This window comes from Sturnira hondurensis, unplaced genomic scaffold, assembly GCF_014824575.4.
Source record: "Sturnira hondurensis isolate 20B ecotype Veracruz unplaced genomic scaffold, ASM1482457v3 Scaffold0022910, whole genome shotgun sequence".
Classification (NCBI taxonomy): Eukaryota; Metazoa; Chordata; class Mammalia; order Chiroptera; family Phyllostomidae; genus Sturnira; species Sturnira hondurensis.
Window position 1 is genome coordinate 7,532,053 of NW_028095541.1, and position 26,986 is coordinate 7,559,038.

At 38.9% G+C, this 26,986-nt stretch overlaps 1 protein-coding gene across 1 annotated transcript in view; it reads left to right on the forward strand.

The window, feature by feature from the left end:
- Nucleotides 1–26,986, forward strand: part of RNF17 (ring finger protein 17) — a 176,037-nt gene that overhangs the window by 45,553 nt on the left and 103,498 nt on the right. Inside the window, exons 8-13 of the mRNA XM_037037065.1 lie at nucleotides 5,127–5,298; nucleotides 7,050–7,126; nucleotides 7,657–7,731; nucleotides 17,483–17,781; nucleotides 18,786–18,875; nucleotides 22,204–22,362. Of these exons, the coding sequence (XP_036892960.1) occupies nucleotides 5,127–5,298; nucleotides 7,050–7,126; nucleotides 7,657–7,731; nucleotides 17,483–17,781; nucleotides 18,786–18,875; nucleotides 22,204–22,362 (872 nt within the window). The remainder of the gene's footprint in view (nucleotides 1–5,126; nucleotides 5,299–7,049; nucleotides 7,127–7,656; nucleotides 7,732–17,482; nucleotides 17,782–18,785; nucleotides 18,876–22,203; nucleotides 22,363–26,986) is intronic.

Genomic DNA, 26,986 nt, shown 5'->3' on the forward strand with positions numbered 1-26,986 from the left:
CCTTTGTAGGTGACTGTCCCCTTATCTCTTGCTGCTTCTAGAATTCTCTCCTTAATTTTAATCTTGGCTAATGTAATTCTGATGTGCTTTGGTGTGTTCCTCCTTGGGTCCACCTGCTTTGGGACTCTGAGCTTCCTGGACTTCTTGGAAGTCTATTTCCTTTGCCAGACTGGGGAAGTTCTCCTTTATTATTTGTTCAAATAAGTTTTCCACTTGTGGCTGTTCCTCTTCCCTTTCTGGTACCCCTATAATTTGGATGTTGGAATGTTTAAAGATGTCCTGAAGGTTCCTAAACCTCTCTTCATTTTTTGTTTCTTCATTCCTTTCTGTTTGGTCATTTTTTTCCTTCCTTTTGGTCCACCCCCTTGATTTGAGTCCCAGTTTCCCTTCCATCACTATTGGTTTCCAGTGCATTTCCCTTCAATTCAATTAGTTTAGCCTTCATTTGTTCTTCTAATTTGTGACTCAAATCAACCAGTTCTGTGAGCATCCTGATCACCAATATTTTGAACTGTGCATCTGATAGGTTGGCTATCTCTTGGTCACTTAGAATTATTGGCTCTGGGGCTTTGAGTCGTTCTTGAGCCATAATGTTTTGGTCTGTTCGCACCTGTTACATATGAGAGGAAGAGCCCTAGGTGTTCACCAGGGCGGGACAATTCAGTTGCTGGGTTGTTATGCTGTATGTGGGGGAGGGGTCAGAGAGGGTCAATGGCAGTGTCATCTGCTGCTTCCCACAAGCAAATTGGGCCCCCCTGGTGCCAACTCCTGGGTGTGTGGGCCTGTGCACCCTCCAGGACCCTGTGGGTTTCTTCAACAAAGTCTCTGTGAGCCTGGGAGCTTCTCCTGGCACCTCGACCCCGAAAATTTCTCCAATTGGTGCTTTCGGTCTTTAACTCCTGGCACTGGGGGCCTAGCCTGTGTGGTCTGTGTCACTGCTCACTCCTTATCTTGGTTGATCTGCACGGGAATGTGTGACTGGGGTCAGCCAGCCGCCTTGTGCCCTCACTGGGTTTGCCTGTTGCCACCCGATGCTTGGGGTCCACCAACGTCCGCCTGCACTCCTGGGTTGGTCCTGCCGATCTTTCCTGCCCGACCCTGCTCTGCTGCTGACTCCGCCCCTCTTACTGGTCTGGCTGATGGTTCATTGTTCTCGGGTTTCTGTAAAGTTCAATTTTCTGTGTTTTGGCTGCGTTTTGTTAATAAAACTTTGTTGTCTTTAAACTTGGTTGTGCGAGAAGGCACAGTGTTTCCACCTATGCCTCAGTCTTGGCTGGAAGTCCCTCAGTTTTTTTCTTTTAACACTTTAAATATGTCATCCCACTGCCTTCTAGCTTCTAAGATTTCTGAAAATTTTAGTGAGGATCCTTTGTGTGGGATGAATTGCATTTCTGTGGCTGCTTTCAGGATTCTCTTTTTGTCTTTTGGCAGTGTGATTATGTTGTGTTTCAGTGTAAGATCTCTTGGTTTATTCTGCTTAGATTTCTTGGATTTCTAAATTCATGCATTTTATCTAGTTTTTGAAGGTTTTAACAATTGTTTCTTCAAATAATCTCCCTGTACCCATCTTTCTCTTCTTTTGGAACTCCCATAACATATATGTTGATCCTCTTAAAGAGTATCCCTAAAATCCCTTAGGCTCTGTTTGCTTCTCTAGATTCTTTTTTCTTTCTGCTCATCAAACTCAGTAATTACATTTGTCCTATCTTCAAATTTCCTGAGTGTTACTTCTGCTTAAATCTGAAGTTGTACCCTATAGTGAATTTTTCATTTCAGTTATTGTACTTCTAAGTGTCAGATTTTATGTTTGATTCCTTTTTTATAATTTCTGTCTCTATGTCCTCCACTGCTTTCCTGATTTCCTTTGCATGCCTTGTGGTGTTCTGTTGAAAATTTGACATGGCCACCTCTCCCAATTATTGCATACTGGCTCTTTGCTGGGGCTGTCCTTCACTGAGTAGCCTTGGGATCAACATGAGATCATGGCTTAGGAATTCTTAGGTCTTTTGTGAGAATTCTTGCCTGGGTCTCAGTGTGGATTTTTGATTCTTTTCCATGCATAGCTGCTTTTAAATGTCATAATTTACCAGAGTCCACTTCTCCTCTGAGCCTCAGATGGTGTTTTGTATCTTTTCACCTGTAATCTTCTGTGCAGGTATCTACAGCTCTAGTCTTCCTGCAACCTTATTTTTTGTTGTTTTTTTAAAAATATTTTTTATTGATTATGCCATTAAAGTTGTTCTAATTCCCCCCTTATTCCCCTCCACCCTGTACACCCCTCACCATCCCTCCCCCTTTAGTTTATGTGCACGTGTCTCAAGTTCTTTAGATTCTATATTTCCCATACTATTCTTGCCCTCCCCCCTATTTTCTACCTACCATCTATGGTAGTTATTCTCTGTACCTTCTCCCCCTTCTCCTCCTCCCACTACCCTGTTGCTAACCCTCCATGTGATCTCCATTTCTATGGTTCCACTCCTCATCTAGCTGTCCTCTTGGTTTGCTTTTGTTTTAGGTGTGGTTGTTAATAACTGTGAGTTTTCTGTCCTTTCACTGTTCATTTCATATTTTTATCTTCTTTTTCTTAGATAAGTCCCTTCAATATTTCATATAGTAAGGGCTTGGTGATGATGAACTCCTTGAATTTGATCTTACCTGAGAAGCACTTTATCTGCCCTTCCATTCTAAATGAAAGCTTTGCTGGATAGAGCAATCTTGGATGTAGGTCCTTGCCGTTCATGACTTGGAATACTTCTTTCCAGCCCCTTCTTGCCTGTAAGGTCTCTTTTGAGAAATCTGCTGACAGTCTGATGGGTACTCCTTTGTAGGTGACTGTCCCCTTATCTCTTGCTGCTTCTAGGATTCTCTCCTTCATTTTAATGTTAATGTAATTATGATGTGCCTTGGTGTGTTCCTCCTTGGGTTCAGCTTCTTTGGGACTCTCCGAGCTTCCTGGACTTCTTGGAAGTCTATTTCCTTTGCCAGACTGGGGAAGTTCTCCTTTATTATTTGTTCAAATAAGTGTTCCACTTGTGGTTGTTCTTCTTCCCCTTCTGGTACCCCTATAATTCAGATGGTGGAATGTTTAAAGATGTCCTGGAGGTTCCTAAGCCTCTCCTCACTTTTTTGTTTCTTCATTTTTTTCTGTTTGGTCATTTTTTATTTCCTTCTGGTCCACTCGATTGAGTCCCAGTTTCCCTTCCATCACTATTGTTTTCCTGTGCATTTCCCTTCATTTCAATTAGTTTAGCCTTCATTTGTTCCTCCAATTTGTGACTAAAATCGACCAGTTCTGTGAGCATCCTGATGACCAGTGTTTTGAATGTGCAGCTGATAGGTTGGCTATTTCTTAGTCGCTTAGAGTTATTGGCTCCAGGGCTTTGAGTTCATCTTGAGCCATATTTTGGTCTGTTTGCACCTGTTATGTATGAGGACCAGAGCCCTAGGTGTTCACCAGGGCAGGGCAACTCAGTTGCTGGGTTGTGACGCTGTATGTGGGGGTGGGGTCAGAGAGGGAGAATGGCGGTCTCCTCTGCTGCTTCCCGCCACTGGGGCCTGCTTGGTCTGTCTCACTGCTCACTCCTTCGCTGGTTTATCTGCATGCGAATGTGTTACTGCAGTCAACCTACCGCCTTGTGCCATCACCCGGTCTGTCCATTGCTACCTCACACCTGGGATCTGCCCACCCCTTCCTTCGCGCCTGGGTCAGGAGATCTTTCTTGCCTGACCGTGCTCCAGTGCAGGCCCAGCTCCTCTTATTTGTCCAGGTGAACAGTTTGTTGTTATCGGACTTCTGTATAGTTCAATTTTCTGTGTTTTGGCTGCATTTTTGTTACTGAAACTTTGTTGACTTTAAACTTGGTTGTGAGAGGAGGCACAGTGTTTCCACCTACACCTCCATCTTGGCGGAAGTCTTTCTTTCTGCAACCTTCACAAGCAGTTCCCAGTGCTCCTGAGTTAGGTAAAACAGACTCTTCAGGCATCCCCCAAATAAATTAGAAAATTGCAAATAAAGTCTGTTTTGTTTCCTTTGGTTTGATCAAAGGAACTGGGAACTGTGCTGCTATCTTCAGACCTAGAGTGTACCATGCCTCGGAGGGGCCAGACAAGGACAAGTAAAAACACCGTAACTCTTTCGACTGTTTTGAGGGTGACATTTTATTGATCGGGCATTTGCTTCATTTCTGTGTACCTTTGTCTATTTTCCAGAGTTCCTGTAAGATGATTTTACTCAATTTGCATATTTTTTGACATCTTAGTTGGGGAACAAGAGCTTAAAGTTTCCTAGCCTGCCATTTTGCTGACATCACTGCATAAGCATAAGTTTTTAGGAACCATATAGTTGTCAAATGACCATTTTTCCCCTAAAGAAATCACTTTCAAAGATTATATATACAGTTACTACATATACGCCTCTTCTAGAGTCTGTATTACATTATTGTTACTCTTAGTGTGGCAAACTGTCCTTTTTTTGAGGCCAGATTTGGTTTTGAGGAAATAATCAAAAGATACTTGTTTGATGAATTAAATGAATAATAAACAGTACAATTTTGGGTACAAATTTTTAAATTGCCATAGTAAAGTAATTTCACTATAGGCCTACAAATATTTTAAGTAATGAGGTATAAGAAATGAAAGAATGACTACATAGCCTTCCTGATTGCCTTGAAGATTATACTTAATTGGTATGTAAGTTCCGAATGGTGAAGTAAATTTAAAATACCAATTTATATTCATGTAATATGTATCTATTGATAGAAATTTCAAACTGTGCAGGTAGATCTTATTGAGAAATGAGTATAGACGTGTCTTTGTACCCGCATAAGTGACTGCAAGATAGTGAGGATTTCTATTTTAGGGGGAATCATCTAGGGTCTCTCTTAACCTTGTAAATCTATGACAGATGTATTTGCAAAATAACCTTCTACAAAATGTACTTTTTTCCTAGTTATCCATTTATAGCTTTCCAGTGTAATACATTTGAGTTCAATTGAGTGCCTTATTTAACCATGTTACGTTCATAAACTAGGGAAATTACCCTTTTGTTACTATTCAGTTACTATAACTCGCTTTCTCACATAAATATGTGTGAAATTGTGCAAATAACTTTGGAATCTTATATGAAGGAAAAAGAACCTGTGTGAAGAGGTAGTAAGAAATATAGATGGTTATTTATCAAGCATAATAATGGCTAAAAACTGCATTGAAGAGAAAAAAAGTGATTTGGATGCAGCTATGAAGATAGCAAGAGAGTTAAAGTCAGCACCTTCTCTAAGGACTTATTGTGACCTGAATCAGGTAATTTTAATAGTTTGTGATGTGATTTCTTTTTTCTCTTTTTAAAGATTTTATTTTTCAAATTTTTTATTTTAAATTCAGTATTATTTTTTTATTTTCTTCACATGTTCAGCGTAGCAGGTTACATACTTTACAAAGTGGTCCCCTGATATTTCAAGTACCCATGTGGCATTGTGCATATCATTACAATATTGTTGACTGTATTCTCTATGTTGTACTTTAACATCTTTTGACCATACTGTAACAAGAGATTTATACTTCTTAATCTCATCACCTTTTTCACTCAGTCTCCCAACTCTCCTCTGGCAACCATCAGTCTGTTCTCTGTATCTGAGTCTCTTTCTATTTTGTTCGTTTGTTTATTTTTTCTTTAGATTTCACATGTAAGTGAAATCGTGGTATGTGTCTTTCTCTGTCAAGCATTTCATTTAGCATAATACCCTCTAGGGTCATCTATGCTGCTGCAAATGATAAGATTTCATTCATTTTTGTGGCTGAGAAACATTCTATTGTATATATGTGCCACAGGTTATTTTTATCTACTTGTCTATTGATGGATGCTTGGGTGGCTTCCATATATTGGCTCTTATAAATACACTGCAGTGAACATAGGGGTGCAGAATCACCATATTCTTCCAAACTAGTGTTTTGGGTTTCTTCATATATATGCCTAGCAATGGAATCACTGGGTCATAAGGTAAGTTCTATTTTTAATTTTTTGAGGATCCTCCATATGATTCTACAGAGTGACTGCACCAATCTGCATTCCTTCCAATAGTGCATATATTCCCTTTTCTCCACATTCTTGCCAACATTTGTTGTCTGTTGATTTATTGATGCAGCCATTCTGACTGGTGTGAGATATCTCATTATGGTTTTAATTTGCATTTCTCTGGTGATTAGTGATGTTGAGCAACTTTTCATAATGTCTTTTCACCATCTGTATGTCCTCTTTGGAGAAGTCTCTATTCAGGTCTTCTGCCTATTTTTTAATTAGATTGTTTGTTTTAGCGTTGGGTTATATGAGTTGGGCAAAAATACAGAAACATGTTTCTTAAGAGATCATTTGGCAGGAATAGAGTTAACCATCCTATGCTAATTTCTACATTGCTTTCTTGGGGAATAGATCATACTTTTCTCTTTGAATTCTTAGGGCCTCATTTCCCATAGATAATCAAATGTTTGGACTGAACTGAGTCCAAATAGAAGCCATTTGTTTATCTGCCTCCAAAGTCTCTAACTGGAAATGAAAGGATAAGAGTTTGTCACTGTCTTACTTGGCCAGGCCTCCTTCCAACTGTAGTTCTAAAAACAGTAACAGTCATTTCCAGTGGATCACACATGAGGCATTAGGAAGTTTTGAAAAATGGTAAGGTTTTTATTCTAGTTAGCCTCATTGGGAAGATGGGGCAAAAAAGGAGATAGAGAAACCTTTGAGGACAGCAATGCAGATGCAAAATGAGTTTGATCAGAATTTCTTCTGGTCGTGTAGCTATATCTCATTTATTAACAAGTACCTTTTCCTACTTTTTGTTAATACATCTCTCTAAAAGATTTAAATCTTTTTAGGGAAGAAAAAGTCATAAACACTTAGTTACATTCCTTCTTTCACCTTTCACATGGGTAAAATCAAACCTTGAATACATTGATTAGCAAAATACCTAAAGGATGTAGTTTTCCTTCTAAAATCTTACTCTGTTTCAACAGCATTAGAAGAAAATTTATATTTGACACCTCTCTTTTGATTCTAGATCATCCGGACTTTGAAGTTAACATTTGAGAGTGAGTTGTCACAAGTTAGCACTCTAAAACTAAGGAACTCTCTCAGGTAAGTTGTAATTTAGGAAAACAGCATGTATTAAAACATATTAGAGCCTAATTTATTAAAATGGCAAGCAATTATAATTTGAAAATTTGGGTCACAAATGGTTCCCAAGTTAGCCATCAAATTTAAATAAGTATAATACATGGTAAGCATGAAAGTTATTTAAATGTTCTGTCTTTCAGAGTTTTTTTAAATTTTTTATTGTTTTTTTCTCTTATACTTCCCTCCCCACTTATACTTCCCTCCCTACTCAATCATCATATTGTTGTCCATGAGTCCTTTTTCCTTTTTGCTCTATCACTCCACCCCTTAACCTCCCCACAAGAACTGTCATCGTGCTGTCTGTGAGTCTGTCTCTATTTTGCTTATTAGTTCAGTTTCTTCATTAGATTCCATGTATGAGTGATATATGGTATTTGTCTTTCTCTGACTGGCTTATTTCACTTAGAATAAATGTCAGCAGCTGGTTTTTATTTTGAGAAAGTAATAAACTTGTTTTAGAACATTTACTTATATGCCAGTGTTTATTGTAGGTTGAATATGAGTTGCAGTGAGATCATCTCTATGTTCAACAATATGATAAAGATTGACTTTGAGGACTCAACAAAGTAAGTATTTATAAGAATGATAACATACTATAGTGACAAGGCTTAAGAGACAGGAAATTTGATGTTTAGTATAATGCGGGGGTGTCAAACTCATTTTCACTGGGGGCCACATTAGCCTCGTGGTTACCTTCAAAGGGCCAGATGCAATTTTAGGACTGTATAAATGTAAATACTGCTTAACAAGGGGCAAGGAGCTCAGCGCTGCCACTGGGTAGAAACAAGGTTCCAGGCCAGATAAACAAGGTGGAGGGCAGGATTTGGCTCATGGGCCTTGTGTTTAACTCCTTTGGTTACTGTATATGATTCAGAAGTTGAAAAATAAAGGGCAGTTTTTTTCAATCAGTTATATTCTATGTAAAACATATAAGAATAAAAATACCTAGGAGGGATATTCAATGATATATGTGTCCAAGTTATTTCTAGAGATTTTATTCACTGAGCCAGCATCGAACACTGATTTTGTGCTAGGCATTTACACCATAGATTGTGAGATATAAGTCTGAGAAATTACAATATAAGTAAAGGATGATACATATAAACAGTAAAGTACAAAATTGCTATGATGGTAATATGTGCAGAATTTAGCGGAGATGCAAAGGAATGGTCACATCTTCTGAGAGTAACAAGAAATCTGGAAAGGGAGATTTTCCCTCATCCATGAAAAGTAAGTAGCAGTTGGAAAGGACAGAAGGGATATAGGCATCTTAGAAAGACGTGAGTGCATTGAGATAACATACTACATTCAGGGAACTGCATTTGGCAGAGGGTACATGGAGGCTAAATTCGAAAAACAGGTATTTGAACTTCAGTTTTTAGACTTGTGCTGTCAGTGTGGCAGCCAGTAACCACATGTGGCCATTTTAAATATAAGATTAATGACTTACACATAAGCTGAGAAATTCAGTTCCTCAGTTACACTGCCACATTTCAAGTCTCAGTAGCCACTTGTGGTTAGTGGCTCCTATATTAGATGGTGCAGCATATTTTCACGATGACAGAAAGTTCTGTTGGAACTACAGCACAGCTGTAGGCAACCACTAAAAGATTCTCAACATGAAAGTAAAATAATTAGTTTACATTCTTAAAAGTTCACTCTGGTAATTCATAGGATTATTTGGAAGAGTAGGAGTCTGGGGCTGGAGATGATATTAATAGTCTCAGTAAATGAAGAGAAACCAAATGTAGGTAATAACACTGGAGAGTGATACGGCAAGTGTGGTGCATGCCTTGCCACCACAGGGAAAACCTTCCCAGAGGACTTGGCTCTAGTCATCTTCCCCCAACATGGAGCCCTGCCCTGTATTTGTCTCTGTGACTTTTCTTTTGTGCTTCCATGGATCATTATCATTTTTTAAATTAGTGCATTCTTTTAGATATTTTCCTAACTTGAATATGGTTACTATTAAATATTTTTAATCTAAAGCTATCCAGTTTCCCTGGCTGCTGTGGCACAGCGGATTGTGCACTGGTCTGATAACCGAAAGGTTGCCAGTTTGATTCCCAGTCAGGACCCATTCCTGGGTTACAGGCAAGGTCCCCAGTGGCAGTGCTGGTCAGGAGTCGGGGGGCAGCACAAGAAGCAACCCCACATTGATATTTCTCTCCCTTTCTTTCGCCTTCTTTTCCTCTCTCTCTAAAAATAAATAAATTACATCTTTTAAAAAATTGTTGTAAAAAGAAATGTGTTGGGGTTGCAATGTTGTGCCCATATGTGCATCCTCAGAAGGTGCTTGGAACTTTATTCCACATGGACTAGTTTTACATGGGTGAAGTACACAATCGCTGTTGGAAGAAACAGATGTGTTATTACTGAATCCATCTGGCTATGTTGGTTCTTATTTCTAAAATGCTTCTTAAATGCTAATCGGTGACAAAGCTAAACCCATCATGGGTTAACTAACATACAAGCTTTTGAGACCCAATCTCATTTCTTTGATAGAATTACTTTTTAAAAATTGTATTTTATTGATAATGCTAGTATAGTTGTCCTGATTTCCCCCACTTTGCCACTCTCCACCCAGCATCCCCCACACCCTCAGGCAATCTCCACACCATTTTTCATGTCTGCAGGTTGTGTGTGTAAGTTCTTTGGCTACTCCATTTCCTAAACTGTAGTTTACATCCTTGTGGCTATTCTATAACTGCCTATTTGCACTACTTAATCCCCTTACCTCATTACTAATACCCCCACAACCCCCTTCCCATCTAGCAACCATCAAAACACTCTCTGTATCCATGATTCTGACTCTGTTCTTGTTTGCTTAGTTTGTTTTTAATTCAGTTGTTGATAGATATGTATTTTTGCCATTTTATTGTTCATAGTTTTGATTATCTTCCTTTTCTTAAATAAGTCCCTTTAACAGTTCATGTAATAATGGTTTGGTGATGGTGAACTCCTTTCATTTTTTCCTTGTCTGGGAAGCCCTTTATCTGCCCTTCAATTCTGAATGATAGCTTTTCTGGGTAGAGCAGTCTTGGCAGTAGGTACCTGCTTTTCATGACTTTGAATATTTTTTAGCAATCCCTTCTAGCCTGCAAAGTTTCTTATCTCTGTTTTTAAGAGAAAAGCAGAGAAAAGAAACTGCACTGCTTTTCTCTTCCTGCTTTTAAGATTAAATCTTGATCTTTAGCCTTAAGCATTTTAATTATGATGTGTCTTGGAATAGGCTTCTTTGAATCCATCTTGTTTGGGACCCTCTGGCTTCTTGGACTTGCATGTGTATTTCCTTCACCAAATTAGGGAAGTTTTCTTTTATTATTCAAATAAGTTTACAATTTCTTGCTTTTTTTTTCTTCTCCTTCTGGCACCCATAGGATGTGAATGTTGGACTTCTTAAATTTCTCCCAGAGGCAACTTATACTGTCCTCATTTTTTTGGATTCTTTTTTCATCTTGTTGTTTTGATTGGTTGATTTTTGCTTCCTTATATGATGCGGCCCTGGGGGTCCATGTGTTGTGGCTGTGGTGAACAAATTCACATGAACTACAGAAGTTCTTCGGAAAAAAAGGGATGGCGTAGTCTCTCTCTAAGTGAGAGAGAGGCCCTGACCCTTCCTAGAGAGGCTTTTATTGCTTTTCTGGGCACATTACATCGAGGATGGTTCTCATTTACTATGTACAGGTTCATTGTCGGTGATTACCTTTTATAGATAACAAAGGAAAGAATGCTACTAATTACTTCAGAGAAAAGGATGTTGCAGATCCAGGGGAAAAATGGTTGAACTAGTTAAACCCACCCCATTCTTGGAGGGTTTAACACAGACTTTAGGAAGTTACTTTAAAGATATGCAGTAAACATTTTCTGCCTCAATTCAGGGTAAGGGAGTTTTAGCAAAAGCAAACTTCATAGCAACCTAGGTACAATGCAGGCCTGATTCCCCATGGGAAAACCTATCCATGGGCATGGGTCCTGTGTGCCCATGCACCTCCTACTGTCTATTTTGTACCTACCATTATGCTCTTTATTCCCTGTACCTTGTCACCTATTCTCCCCCTGCCCACTCCCTGCCAATAACCCTCCATGTGATCTCCATTTCTGTTACTGGTTTAGTTGTTTGCTTAGTTTTTTTTTCTTTTTAGGTTCAGTTGTTGATAGTGAGTTTGTTGTCATTTTACTGTTCATATTTGTGATCATCCTCTTTTTCTTAGATAAGTCCTTTTAACATTTCACATAATAAGGACTTGGCGATGAACTCCTTTACCTTATGTGGGAAGCATTTTATCTGCCCTTCCATTCTAAGTGATAGAATAGAATAATCCTATCATTTGCTGGATAGAATAATCTTGGATGTACATCCTTGCCTTTCATGACTTTGAATACTTCTTCCCAGCCCCTTCTTGCCAGCAAGGTTTCTTTTGAGAAATCAGCTGATAGTCTTATGGAAACTCCTTTGTAGGTAACTCTCTCCTTTTCTCTTGCCACTTTTGAGATTCTCTCCTTATCTTCAGTCTTTTCTTCATCTTGCTTATTTATTTTTATTTTTAAAATATATTTTATTGATTATGCTATTACAGTTGTCCCACTTTCCCCCTTCACTCCCCTCCACCCTGCACACACCGCCCCCCCCACCATCTGCATTCCCCCACTTTAGTTCATGTCCATGGGTCATACATATAAGTTCTTTGGCTTCTACTTTTCTCATCCTATTCTTACCTCCCCCTGTCTTTTTTCTACCTACCATCTATGCTACTTATTCTCTGTACCTTTCCCCCTCTCTCCCCTTCCCACTCCCCTATTGATAACCCTCCATGTGATCTCCATTTCTATGGTTCTGCTCCTGTTCTAGTTGTTTGCTTAGTTTGTTTTTGTTTTTGCTTTAGGTGTGGTTGTTAATAATTGTGAGTCTGCTGTCAGTATACTATACATATTTTTTATCTTCTTTTTCTTATCTAAGTCTCTTCAACATTTCATATAATAAGGGCTTGGTGATGATGAACTCCTTTAACTTGACCTTCTCTGAGAAGCACTTTATCTGCCCTTCCATTCTAAATGAAAGCTTTGCTGGATAAAGCAATCTTGGATGTAGGTCCTTGCCTTTCATGACTTGGAATACTTCTTTCCAGCCCCTTCTTGCCTGTAAGGTCTCTTTTGAGAAACCAGCTGACAGTCTGATGGGTACTCCTTTGTAGGTGACTGTCCCCTTATCTCTTGCTGCTTCTAGGATTCTCTCCTTCATTTTAATCTTGGCTAATGTAATTATGATGTGCCTTGGTGTGTCTTTTCTTGGGTCCAACTTCTTTGGGACTCTCTGAGCTTCCTGGACTTCCTGGAAGTCTATTTCCTTTGCCAGATTGGGGAAATTCTTCTTTATTATTTGTTGAAATAAGTTTTCAGTTAGTTGCTTTTCCTCTTCCCGCTATAATTTGAATGTTGGAACATTTAAAGATGTCCTGGAAGTTCCTAAGCCTCTCCTCATTTTTCTCCATTCTTGTTTCTTCATTCTTTTCTGGTTGGATGTTTCTTTCTTCCTTCTGGTGTGCACTATTGATTTTAGTCCCAGTTTCCTTCCCATCACTATTGGTTCCCTGTACATTTTCCTTTATTTCACTTAGTGTAGCCTTCATTTTTTCATCTAATTTGCAACCAAATTCAGCCAATACTGTGAGCATCCTGATTACCAGTGTTTTGAACTGTGCATCTGTTAGGTTGGCTACCTCTTCGTAGCTTAGTTATATCTTTTTTTTGAGCTTTGATCTGTTCTTTCATTTAGACAATTTTTTTTGTCTTGATGGGCCTTTTACTAGTGAGGGACGGAGCCTTAGGTGTTTACTAGGGCAGGGTAATCTGCATCGCTATGTTGTGATGCTGTTTGTGGGGAAGGGATCCAAGAGGGAACAGTGGTGCCTGCTCCAATCTCTGCTGAATTTTCGTCACTTCCCCTGCTACCCTTTTGGTGCTGATTGCTGGTGGATTTGTGTCTGTTCTAGGACCCTGTGAGTCTCTCTAATGAACTTTCCTGTGAGGCTGGGAGTTCCTACTTCCCCTTTGTTTCACCTGGTTTATCTGCATGCGAATGTGGGACTTTCTCATTGGCCAGCTGCAGCCTTGCCCACCCTGTTCCACAATCTTTTGCCTCTCTGGGTCTGCCAGCCTCCACCTTGTGTTCCGCATCCACTAGCTGCCACCTTGCTGCGAGTCCTCTTCACCCCTCCTGCTGGTCTGGATGAATGTGTCTTCTTTAACTCCTTGGTTGTCGGACTGTTACACAGTTTGACTTTGTCAGTTTAGCTGTTTTTTGTTTTGAAGTTGTCCCTTTTTTAGTTGTGCAAGGAGGCACAGTGTGCCAACCTATGCCTCTATCTTGGCTGGAAGTCCCCCTTATCTTTACTCTTCAGTAATTTAATTATGATATGCTTGGTGTGTTCCTCCCAGGATCTATTTCCTGGTGAAGTCTTATTTCCTTCACCAGATTGGGAAAGTTTTCCTTCATTATGTTTTCAGATAAGTTTGGAATTTCTTGCTCTTCTTATTCTCCTTCTAGTACCCTTATGTTTTGGATGTTGGAATGTTTAAAGTTTTCTAAAATGTCTAAAGATTCCTAAGCCTCTCATTTTTTTGAATTCTTGTTTTTTCATTCTGTTGTGGTTGAGTGTTTATTTCTTCCTTCTGCTTCAAATTGTTGATTTGAATCCTGGTTTCCTTCCCTTCACTGTTGGTTTCCTATATATTTTTCTTTATTTCACTTTGCATAGCCTTCACTTCTTCCTCTATTTTGCATCCCTGTGCAGTCATTTCTCTGATCATCCTGATTACCAATGTTTTGAATTCTGTATCTGATACATTGTCTGTCTCCTTGTGGCTTAGTTCTTTTTTTGGAGTTTTGAATCATTCTTTCATTTGGGCCATTTTTTTTGTTTCAATGCATGTGTTACATCATAAGGGCAGAGCCTTGGGTATGTGCTAGGATGGGGCAACCTACTTCACTGTGTATGTGGGGTAGGGGTCAGAGAGGGAGCAATTCCATTTGCTCAGCTCTCTCCCAAGTTTCAGTCACTTCCCCTGCTACCCACAAGCAAATTGGGCCCTTCTCATGCTGATTCCCTGATGGGTGGTTCTAGGGTGCTGTGGGTCTCTCCAATGAATGTTCCTATTANGTCTGTCTCCTTGTGGCTTAGTTCTTTTTTTGGAGTTTTGAATCATTCTTTCATTTGGGCCATTTTTTTTGTTTCGATGCATGTGTTACATCATAAGGGCAGAGCCTTGGGTATGTGCTAGGGTGGGGCAACCTACTTCACTGTGTATGTGGGGTAGGGGTCAGAGAGGGAGCAATTCCATTTGCTCAGCTCTCTCCGAAGTTTCAGTCACTTCCCCTGCTACCCACAAGCAAATTGGGCCCTTCTCATGCTGATTCCCTGATGGGTGGTTCTAGGGTGCTGTGGGTCTCTCCAATGAATGCTCCTATTAGAGTGGGAGTTTCTCCTGACACTGCAACCCCCACAGATTTTTACATCCAGAGGTTTTGAGATTTTATTTCCCTGCGCTGGAACCCTGCATAGCATGGCCTGTCTCACTCCCCAGTTGTTCCTCCCAGTTTATCCACACATAAATGTAGGACTGCTTGGTCTGCCATCTGATACCTTGCCTTCTCTAGTCCTCCATCCACCTCCTTGCTGTACATCCTCTCAGCTGTGGCTGTCTGCCTTTCTGAATGAATGTTTCTTCCTTAACTCCTTGGTTTTCAGACTTCAATATAGTTAGATTTTCTGGCATTTCTGGTTATTTTTTGTTCCTAAATTTGTCATTGTCCTTTTTGGGAGTGTGCAAGGAGGCAACATGTATCTACCTACACTTCCATGTTGGCTTGAAGTCTATTCTTCGTTTCTGACTGAATCTTATTTATGCTACTGAGGTCCTCACTAAGTTCCTTGAGCATCCTTATAACCAGGATTTTGAACTCTGCATCTGATAAATTGCTTATCTCCATTTCATGTAGCTCTTTTCTGGAATTTTGATCTGTACTTTCATTTGGGCCATATTTCTTTGTCCTCTCATTTTTGGATCCTCCCTGTGTTTGTTTCTACGTATTAGGTATAGCTGTGTTGACTCTATCTTGGTTGTGTGGTCTATTGTAGTAAGTGCTCTGTAGGGTCCAGTGGCACAGCCACCTGTCATCCAAGCTGGGTTCTCAAGGTACGCCCTTTGTGTGGACTGAGCACATGCTCCTCTTGTAGTTGAGCCTTGATTGGTGTTGGCAGATGAATGGCAGAGATTTACCCAGGCTAGTCAGCTACAAGGATTGGCTCTGACCACCGACCACCAATATCCACTCTCCTTGCAGAATTGGATGTGTAGGAGCAAGGTGGTGGTGCTCCGATGTGGTCTGTACCCATTCACTTGGTGCACTGGCCCTGGGGTTTCACTGGTAGTGCAGGCCAAGGTCAGCCCCCACATGTGTTTTGCCTGGGGCCACCCTCCTGAGCTATAAAGTAATCCTAGATGTCCTTTACTTGTTCTGGGCTTTGAGATTCCCAGCAAAGCCAAGCTGTGAATCAAGGCTGTAGTGCCAGTCCTGGGACCACTTAGCAAGAGATATGGGAGCTAGGAGCTCACTGAGGCCAGCTGTTGCTCATTTGAGAGGATTTAGGAAGTTGTGAAACATGAGCCAAGACACTGCAGCCATTCATGTGGAAAAGGAGCTTGGATGGGCCTGTAAGTTGGATGGGTTGGAGTCTCAGGATCTCCAAGGCAGGTCCAATAATAGCCAGGTTGGTGGAGTCTCAGGTATGTTACCAGTTTGCTGGCTCTGTGGTTCTGTGGAAGAAGAGTTTAGAAAAGGTACAATGGCCTCTGCTTGCCTTGATGCCAGACACTTCAGTTTTTCCCAGTATGCCAGGTGCCTTTTAAGCTGCTACCCAGCATTGGCACTTAGAGGGAGTGAGTCTAAGTAGGTGAGTCTGTGTGTGGATTCTTGAAGAGGAACTGCTCGGTGGTCCAGCAGTTTCTTCCACTGACACAATCCCCCTGGATGTTCAGCTCAAAGTTGTGGACACTGATCTTCCTGGCACTAGAACCCTGGTCTGTGGGGTATGATGTGGGCCTGGGATTCCTCCCTCCTGAAATATCCATCCTGAATTTTTATCCAACACACTTGTTGTTGGTACCCCTCCTACCAGTCTCGATGGATCTAGTTTCTTTTATTCCACAGTTGTCAGACTTCCTTTCATTCAACTTTTGATGGTTTTGAGTGATGGTTGTTCTATATTTTGGTTGTAATTTTGAAGTGGTCATGTGAAGAGGTGAGCCATGTCTGCCTAAGCTTCCTTCTTGACTGGAAGTCTTGATAGAATTTTTGAAAATATTTTTTAAATTATTCATTTTTAGAAAAAGAGGAAGGAAGAGTGAAAGAGAGGGGAAGAAACATCAAAGCATGCATGAGAGCTACATCAACTGGTCTCTTCTTGCACAGCCCCACTGGGGACCTGGCACACAATCCAGGCATGTGCCCTGAATGGGAATCGAACTGGTGACCTTTTAGTTAGTTCACAGTCTGGTGCTCAGTCCACTCAGCTACACTAGCCAGGGCTTGATAGAATTTCTATACTTGTGGATTTGGTTGTCTAAATCTGTGTGGCTAAGTAAAGAAGATAGAAAAATACAGAGTGAAAAGAATAAATTATCAGCTGTGAGTTGGTGAATAGTCATATTGAATAGTCTTATCTAAAGGATTCAGACTAATGGTGATTTCTAGCCAAGGTTGAGGTTTCTAACATGATATTTAGGATCATGCCCTTCACTGTTTCCTACACTTTACTTTTAAGCCAGTGAATTAATAGAAGAAGTAATAGCATAATTTAAAATCAGGCACTTAGACCAAATCAGAATGACTTCTTTTAAAAAATTATATCCACTGCTATTTTAGGACAAGGCCATTATACTATGACTGTCATCCTCTTTCTTCAGAATCACACTGATTACATGTCTTGTTGCCCTTTTACAACCCTCGGGCTAGGAATGTGCCATATTTATGTGTATGTGCATGGGTGGGGGGGATAATAGAAATGTTGTAAAATTAGATTGTGTTGATGGTTGCACAACTCTTAGAGTTTAGTAAAAATTAGTGAATTAATTGTGTATAAATTATATATTATATATCAAAAAATGTTAAACAGTACCCCAGACACCTGGATAACTTCACCCCTTTGTGTGTGTCACAAGTGTTAACTGTTCTGTGGAAAGGAAATGGGGTGAGGGTAGACATAGAGATTTTATGAAGTGATCTAAAGTAGTTGTATGCCTCTGTGTTTTTAACAGGTATGATCCCCAAGAAAATGAAATTGGCCAGAATGTTCAAAATAATCATGAAAAGGAATTTTCTTGTTGTGATACATTCCCATCACCAGGAAAGAAAAAGGTTGACATGTCTGTCCTGACTAATGAAGCCCCTCTAACTCCTTTACAACCAGAAACCAGTGATTTGTATTTGGAAGCAAAAAAGTTCCAACCACAAAAAGAGGTGGTTGTAACATCCCCTAAAACCATTGCTGTTCTACCTAAGGTGGGATCTAGCCCTGATGTGATCATTGAAGAAATTATTGAAGAAAATGCGGAAAGTGAGTGACAATACAAAAGCAAGGAAACAAAGTATCATAATTAGAAACAAAGTTAGTACCTTCTGTCCTTGTACTTCACAGACAGGAACTGCTATTAGCTTACACCAGCCTCCACTGTCAACTCTTTGTAAATGTAGGATAATTTTTATTTTAATACAGTAATATAGTCAAACTCTGAGGTGTAAATATAATATTTAATTTAGGGTATTTGAGTTTCTAGTTCTACATATATATCTTGCATAAAAAATGAAAATATAATTGAGCACGGGCCTGCAAACCACAAGATCGTGGTTCGATTCCCAGTCAGGGCACATGCCTGGGTTGCAGGCCAGTTCCCAGGAGGGGACTCACGAGAGGCAACCATACATTGATATTTCTCTCCTTCTCTCCTTCTCCTCCTCTCTAAAGATAAATAAATAAAATTTTAAAAATATATATATCATTAAAAAATGAAAATACAAATGAGATTTGTAGAAGTAATCTCATGACATTGACCTTAAATTTAATAGTAGCTTCCCCTAAATCTTTGAGATATAATCTGTTACAAAATGAATTATTGTGAATATATTACCTCTTTTGTTACATTTAAATATATCATAATGATTCGATTAGATTTGCAGTGTTGGTGTTCTCTCCACTAACATGAGAGTAAGATACTACTATGTGGATTTAGACTACTATACTAGTCTTCTCGAGGACCATATTTAAGATTCACTTGGTTCTCTGTCCACGCCACCCCCCACAGATCTGTTTCATTGGTTGGCTCTCCAGAGTGACATTTGCATACAGAAAAAGGACATGCTGTTTTCTCTCATTTCTACTGTATTATCGTCACTGACACCTCAGTGAGTTAAGAAGCCTCTCATGACTTTACCTACTGATACAAGGGGTCTTGCCTTTCCAGTATTTTGACAAGTAGAAATACAGCTTTTTAAATGATGCTATGCTATTGTCAACTTAAAACAAAATTAGTACAATTGCCTTTATTTCCTATTTTGATGAAGCACGTCTCATAGATGATCTTATGGAGACACCTAGTTATCCAAACAAGCCTTCTCAGAAAAAATCGTCTACTCCTTTTGGATCAAAAGCAGGTACTTTAACAACTCTGAACTTGATGATGGAGAGTTTTCTGTATGCATAATAACTCTTATGTAGTGTGAGGCAATGAGTAAAATTTCTTTTCAATGTTAAAAGTTTTAGTTGTTTTTGGCAAAAATATATTTCTTTGAAAAATGTAAGCCTCTTTATTCCACCAAAAACACAACCTTAATTATACAAGCGTGAGTAACAGTCCTTTGGTGGACTCACCCTCTGGCTGAGATTGGCAAGGGAGCGTGATCCTGCCACAGGCTGTAATTTTCTTTTTCTTTTTTTAAGTATTTTTAATTTAATTATTGTTCAAGTACAGTTTTCTGTCTTTTACTCCCATCCCAGCCCACCCCCCCCCAGTGCTCCCCACCTCCCTCCCATTTCCACTCCCCTTAGTTTTTGTCCATGTGTCCTTTATACTTGTTCTTCTGAATCCTTCCCCTTTTCCCGTGAAATTCTCTCCTCTCTCCCCTCTGGTCCCTATCAGCCTGTTCTGTAAATATTTCTGAAATAATACTTCTCTCAGCTGTTTTCCTAGTTACATGTATCACTTTACCCCATCCTCAATATAGCTATTTTTTATGATCTGTAGAATTGATAGTTAAATCAATCCATTCACTAAATTTTTTCAATATGTTTTATTGATTATGCCATTACACTTGTCCTATTTCTTCCCTTCATTCCCCTGCACACCCCTCCCCCACCATTCCTCCCCCACCTTTACTTTATGTCCACGTGTCACAAGTTCTTTAGATTATATATTTCCCATACTATTCTTGCCCTCCCCCCTGTCTATTTTCTACCTACCGTCTAAGGTACTTATTCTCTGTACCTTCTCTCCCCTTCTCCTCCTCCCACTCCCCTGTTGCTAACCCTCCATGTGATCTCCATTTCTATGGTTCCACTCTTGATCTAGCTGTCCTCTTAGTTGGCTTTTGTTTTAGGTGTGGTTGTTAATAACTCTGAGTTTGCTGTCCTTTCACTGTTCATATTTTTTTATCTTTTTCTTATCTAAGCCCCTTTAACATTTCCTATAATAAGGGCTTGGTGATGATGAACTCCTTGAATTTGACCTTATCTGAGAAGCACTTTATCTGTCGTTCCATTCTAAATGAAAGTTTTGCTGGATAAAGCAATCTTGAATGTAGGTCTTTAGATTTCATGACTTGGAATACTTCTTTTCAGCCCTTTCTTGCCTGTAAGGTCTCTTTTGAGAAATCAGCTGACAGTCTGATGGGTACTCCTTTGTAGGTGACTGTCCCCTTATCTCTTGCCGCTTCTAGAATTCTCTCCTTTATTTTAATGTTGGCTAATGTAATTCTGATGTGCTTTGGTGTGTTCCTCCTTGGGTCCACCTGCTTTGGGACTCTGAGCTTCCTGGACTTCTTGGAAGTCTATTTCCTTTGCCAGATTGGGGAAGTTCTCCTTTATTATTTGTTCAATTAAGTTTTCCACTTGTTGCTCTTCCTCTTCCCTTTCTGGTACCCCTGCAATTCGGATGTTGGAATGTTTAAAGATGTCCTGAAGGCTCCTAAGCCTCTCTTCCTTTTTTTGAATTCTTGTTTCTTCATACTTTTCTGTTTGGTCATTTTTTTCTTCCTTCTTGTCCACTCCCTTGATTTGAGTCCCAGTTTCCTTTCCATCACTATTAGTTTCCTATGCATTTCCTTTTATTTCAATTAGTTTAGCCTTCATTTGTCCCTCTAATTTGTGACTAAAATCAACCATTCTGTCAGCATCCTGATCACCAGTGTTTTGAACTGTGCATCTCACACATTGGCTGTTTCTTGGTCACTTAGAATTATTGGCTCTGGGGCTTTGAGTTGTTCTTGAGCCATAATGTTTTGGTCTGTTCGCACCTGTTACATATGAGAGGAAGAGCCCTAGGTGTTCACCAGGGCGGGACAATTCAGTTGCTGGGTTGTGACGCTGTATGTGGGGGTGGGATCAAAGAGGGGCAATGGCAGTCCCCTCTGCTGCTTCCCACCACTGGGGCCTGCGCGGTCTGTCCCACTGCTCACTCCTTCACATGGTTTATCTGCAAATGTGTGACCATAGTCAGCCCGCCACATTGCACCCTCACTGGGTCTGCCCATGGCAACCAGCACCTGGAATCTGTCAACTGCCGCCCATGGGCCTGGGTCAGTCTGGCCAAGTTTTCCTGTGTGACCCCACTCCAACCCAGCTTCACCAGTCGCTGGCTCCACCCCTCTTACCGGTCTGGCTGAACAGTTCATTGTTGTCGGACTTCTTTATAGTTCAATTTTCTGTGTTTTGGTCGCGTTTTTGTTACTAAAACTTTGTTGTTTTTAAACTTGGTTGTGCAAGGAGGCACAGTGTTTCCATTTACGCCTCCATCTTGGCCGGAAGTCCCATTCACTAAATTTTTATCTATACTTGGCTATATGCAATTCCAGTCCTCCAAGTCTTTGTTTTTTTAATATTTTTACTAGATAAAACATCTAGTAAAAGTTAAATATATATTAAAATTACATACATGCAGTAAAATACCCTGTGAAACTTTTCCCGTAACCCTTTCTATCCTGTTTGTGTCTCCTTTCTAGGGTTTCTTTATGCATATACAAGCAGATATATGTAAATTATTTTTCTAACTATTTTTTTACAGAAAACATACCTATTAATGCTGATAACAAAGGGATTAGAAGAACAGAATAGTGTTCTTAACATTATGCTCTGGAGGTTTTTTCATATCAACAGTAACATTTCGCTTAATTACTGTTATATACAATAATTTCCTCACTTTCTTTTATTGTAGCCTAACCTGCCTCCATGAAAACACACACATCTTCTGCTAAATGCTGCTGTCTGTCAACTTTTCCCAGACATTTTTTTCACACCTCTCTAACCCGATATGATTTGGGATTCAGGGCGGCTCTGAGCTAATTGTTGATTCTTTAGGTATAGTATAGATTAAACAGGATTTGGGGAGCTAAAGTAGAAACCTGATCATTATCAATGTGGTTCTGAGTTCCAAATATGTTCATAAATAAACACTGAAGTTTTATTGTAATATGAGGGAGTCACAGCCTATAGTTGACTTTAAAATCAGCTACTACATGAACTACAATTCTACTTATTTGACATTTTTACGAGTAAAATAAAATATTTGTGGTTCAGATAGCTAAAGAATTCCTTTTTGAAGATGTGTTTTATTTGTTTTAGCAGTTTAGTTACTATTTTGGGTTTGGACTCTTGTGAGACCTAAGTATTCTAGAGTTTGTATAATTCTGTTTTAAAGGATATTGCATTCAGTTTTAATGCATTTTCCCCTAACTTATGGTTTATTAATAATTAATTATTCTTATCCAGGTTCTCCAGAGTTAGTTTTTGTAAGTCATGTAATACATCCTTGCCACTTCTACATTCGGAAGTATTCACAAATAAATGATGCAACAGCGTTGGAAAAGATGGTGAATCAGTTCTGCAATAAGAGTTTGCACCTTGACCCTTCAGACACCTTGGAGCTAGGTAATGGAATATTACTCCAAGTTAAAATGTCAAGTTTATGTAAATATTGTAATATTTGTCCAACCCATATAAACATTTATACTCTGAGAATAAAGTTTTAGAATTATTGAACTTAAGTTAAATTTTATTTAGGTAAGTTAGCTAAATACTAAAATTAACCACTGAGTGTGATATATACAAAAACTATATTACAGAACAATATGAGTTTTGTTTAAATAACAAAACCCAAGGCAGGGGAATTATGAAGCTTTCCCCTTGTCCCCAGGGAAAATTATTTCTCATAGTATGATAACAGTCCCCTGATGTTCACATATGAATGCTGAGGATGTCATTGAATACTTGGAGATGCAGGAGGATGGTGGCATCCATTTCCTATGGCCTCCTAGAGGGTAGTTGGAAAACTTAATCAGCCCATTCTAATTCTAACAGCATGTATAATTTGCTATAAGTGAGGCTTTTGTTACAAATGTTTTTCTTTTAACTCTGTTGGCTAAATTTGATTATACTCTAATAATATGAAAGCAGCTATAATTTGTTTGACTGATAGAGCATTTTTCTCATTCTGTTAATAGCAATCAATGTCAATATGTAACTAATGCCAAAAACTGTTACCTGTTTAGCCTTATGTAGTAGTTCTTATTAAAGGATGATTAATTATAATTAAAATGGGAAAATTCCAAGACAAGGAGAGAATCTTAAAGGCAGCAAGGGAGAAACATACAACAGAGCCCCAATAAGCCTAGCATTTGACTTCTCAATGGAAACACTCCAAGCCAGAAAAGAATAGCAAGAAATATTCTAAGTAATGAAAACCAGGGGCCTGCAACCAAGGTTACTTTACCCAGCAAGGCTCTCAATTAATAAGGAAGGCCAAAAGAATACACCTCCACCAAACCAGCTCTGCAACAAATGCTAAAGGGACTACTTTTAAAAAAGGAAGGAAAATGAGAGAGAAAGGAACATAGGTATGAAAAAATGGCAATGAATAAGTACCTATCAATAATAACCTTAAACATAAATGGATTGAATGCTCTAATCAAAACACATAGAATAGCTGAATGGATAAGAAAGCCTGACCCACACATACATTGCCTACAAAAGAACCACCTCAGAAGAAAAAGACCAACACAGACTGAAATTGAAGGGCTGGTAACAAATATTCCAAGCAAACGGACAGGGAAAAAGAACTGGGGTACCAGTACTCATATCAAATAAAATAGACTTCAAAAAAGGGTCATAAAAAGAGACCCAGAAGGTCACTCATAATATTCAAGGAACAAATCCATCAAGAAGACATAAACATTGTAAATATATATGCACTCAACATAGAAGAACCCAAATACATAAAGAAAATCTCGGAGGACTTCAGGAAAGATATTGACAGCAACACAATTATAGTAGGAAATTTCAACACTCTGCTGTCAAAATTGAATACATCTTCCAAAAAAATATCAACAAAATATTGCAGCATTGAACAATGTCCTAGATCAAATGGACTTAACTGATAAATATAGAGCCTTTCATCCTAAAGAAGCAAAATACACATTCTTTTCAAATGCATTTTCAGGGATGAACCACACAATAAAATACAAAACAGGCTTCAACAAATTAAAGAAAATTTAAATCATGTTTAAATCAATTTAAATCAATTTCTCCAAGCACAGAGTACTGAAACTAGAAACCAACCCCAAGAGAAAAATTCAAAAGCACTCAAATTCATGGAGATTGAATAGCATGCTATTAAACAATGAATGGGTCAAGAAGGAGACCAAGAAAAAAGTCGACAAGGTTTTTGAAACAAATGAAAATGAACTCACAACTATCTAAAACTAATGGGACACAGTGAAGGCAGACTTGAGAGAGAAGTTCATAGTGATCCAGGCCTACCTAAAAAAGATAGAAACATTTCAAATAAATAACCTAACCCTACACCTACAGGAACTGGAGGAACAACAACAAACAAACCCAAGAGCAAGTAGAAGAAAGAAAACCAATATCAGAGCAGAATTAAACAACATAGAGACTAAAAGCACAATTCTAAAGACCAATAAATCCAGGAGCTGGTTCTTTGAAAAGATAAACAAAATCGACAAGCCTGTGAGCAGACTCATCAAGAAAAAAAGAGAGAGGACCCAAATAAACACAATCCGAAATGAAAGAGGAGAAATGGCAACTGATACCACAGAAATTCAAAGGATTGTAAGAAATTACTGTGACGAACTATGTGCCAAGAAATTGGAAAGCCTCAGTGAAATGGACAAATTTCTTGAAAAATACAACGTTCCAAAACTGAATGAAGAAGAAACAGAAAGCCTAAACAGACCAATAACAGCAGATTAAATTGAAGCAGTAATCAAAACTCCCAACACACAAAAGCCCTGGATCAGATAGGAGAATTCTACAAAGCATTTAAGGAAGAGCTATCCCCGATCCTTCACAGACTGTTCAAAAAAATCCAAAATGATGGAAGACTCCCGAACTCTTTTTATGAAGCCAGCAGCATCTTAATCCCAAAACCAGATAGAGACACAACAAAGAAAGAAAACTTCAGGCCAATGTCACTGATGAACATAGACACTAAAATCTTCAACAAACTACTGGCAAACTGCATCCAGCAGTACATTAAAAAAGATCATATAGCATGACCAAGTTGGATTCATCCCAGGGATGCAAAGATGGTACCATATTCACAAATCATAATACATCACATAAACAAAAGCAAAGACAAAAATCACATGATCATATCAAAGGATGTAGAAAAAGCATATGATAAGGTATAGCACCAATTTATGATCAAAACACTTAGCAAAGTGTGAATAGAGGGAGCATTCCTTAACATAATAAAGGCCATATATGAGAAGCCTACAGCCAATATCACATTCAGTGGACGAAAACTAAAAACTTTCCCAGTAAGATCAGGAACAACACAAGATTGTCCACTTCACAACTCCTATTCCACATAGGTTTGAAAGTCCTAGCCATAGCAGTCAGACAAGAAAAAGAAATAAAAGGCATTCAAATCGGAAAGGAGGAAGCAAAACTCATTGTTTGCAGATGATATGATAGGGTACATAAAAATCCTACAAACTCAATTAGAAAACTGCTCAACCCAATAAATGAATCTGGCCAAACATCAGTATACACAGTCAATATTCAGAAATCGAAGGTATTTTTGTATACCAACAATGAAATATCAGAAACAAATCAGGAAAAACTACCATTTGATATAGCAAGAAGAAAAATAAGATATATAGGGATAAACCTACCCAAGGAGGTAAAATACCTGTACTCAAAAAACTATACCACACTGAAGAAAGAAATTAAGGAAGACACAAACAAATGGAAGCATGTACCATGTTCATGGATCAGAAGAATTAACATCATCAAAATGACCGTACTACCCAAAGCAATTTAGAGATTTGATGCAATACCTATTAAAGTACCAATTACATAATTTGATATAGAATGAACATTTCAAAAGTTTATATGGAATCATAAACAACCCCAAATCGCTGCAGCAATTTTGAGAAAGAACAAAGTAGGAGGGATCAGAACACTTGCTATCAAACTGTATTACAAGGCCACAGAAATCAAAACAGCCTGGTACTAGCGTAAGAAAAGATACATGGACCAATGGAACACAATAGAGAGCCCAGAGATAAACCCAAGTTTCTGTGGTCAATTAATATTTGACAAAGGGGGAAGAAGCATAAAATGGAGCAAAAATAGCTTCTTCAACAATTGGTGTTAGGACATCTGGATAGCTACATGCAAAAAAAAATGAAACTCGAGCACATACAGAAAAATAAATTCAAGGTGGATAAAAGATTTAAATATAAGTCGTGACACCATTAAAGTCCTAGAGAAGAACATCAGCAGGAAAATCTCGGATATTCTATGTACCAATATTTTCACTAATATGTTCCCTAGAGCAAGGGACATAAAGGAAAGAATAAACAAATGGGATCTCATCAAAATAAAAAGCTTCTGCATGGGTAAGGAAAACAGCATTAAAATGAAAAGAGAACCAACTGTGGGGGAAAACATATTTGCTAGTGATACCTCCGACAAGCATTTGATCTGCAAAATATATAAAGTATTCACATGACTCCACTCTAAGATGGCAAGCAACCCAATTTAAAAATGGACAAAGGACTTGAACAGACCCTTCTCCAAGGAGGACATACAGAATCCAGAAACACATGAAAACTTGCTCAGTATCACTAGCCATCAGAGAGATGCAAATTAAAAACACAATGAGATTGCCACCTCACACCATTAAGAATGGCCATCATAATGCAACAAACAAGTGTTGGAGAGGTTGTGGAGAAAAGGGAACCCTAGTGCACTGTTGGTGGGATTGCAGACTTGTACAACTGCTGTGGAAAACAGTATAGAATTTCCTCAGAAAACTGGAAATGGAACTGCCTTTTTCTCTGGCAATTCCACTGCTAGGATTATATCCTAAGAACCCTGAAACACCAATCCAAAAGAACCTATGCACCCCAATGTTCATAGCAACACACTTTACAATACCCAAGTGCTGGAAGCAACCTGGGTGCCCATCAGTAAATGAGTGGTTCAAAAATCTATGGTACATTTACACAATGGAATTCTGTGTAGT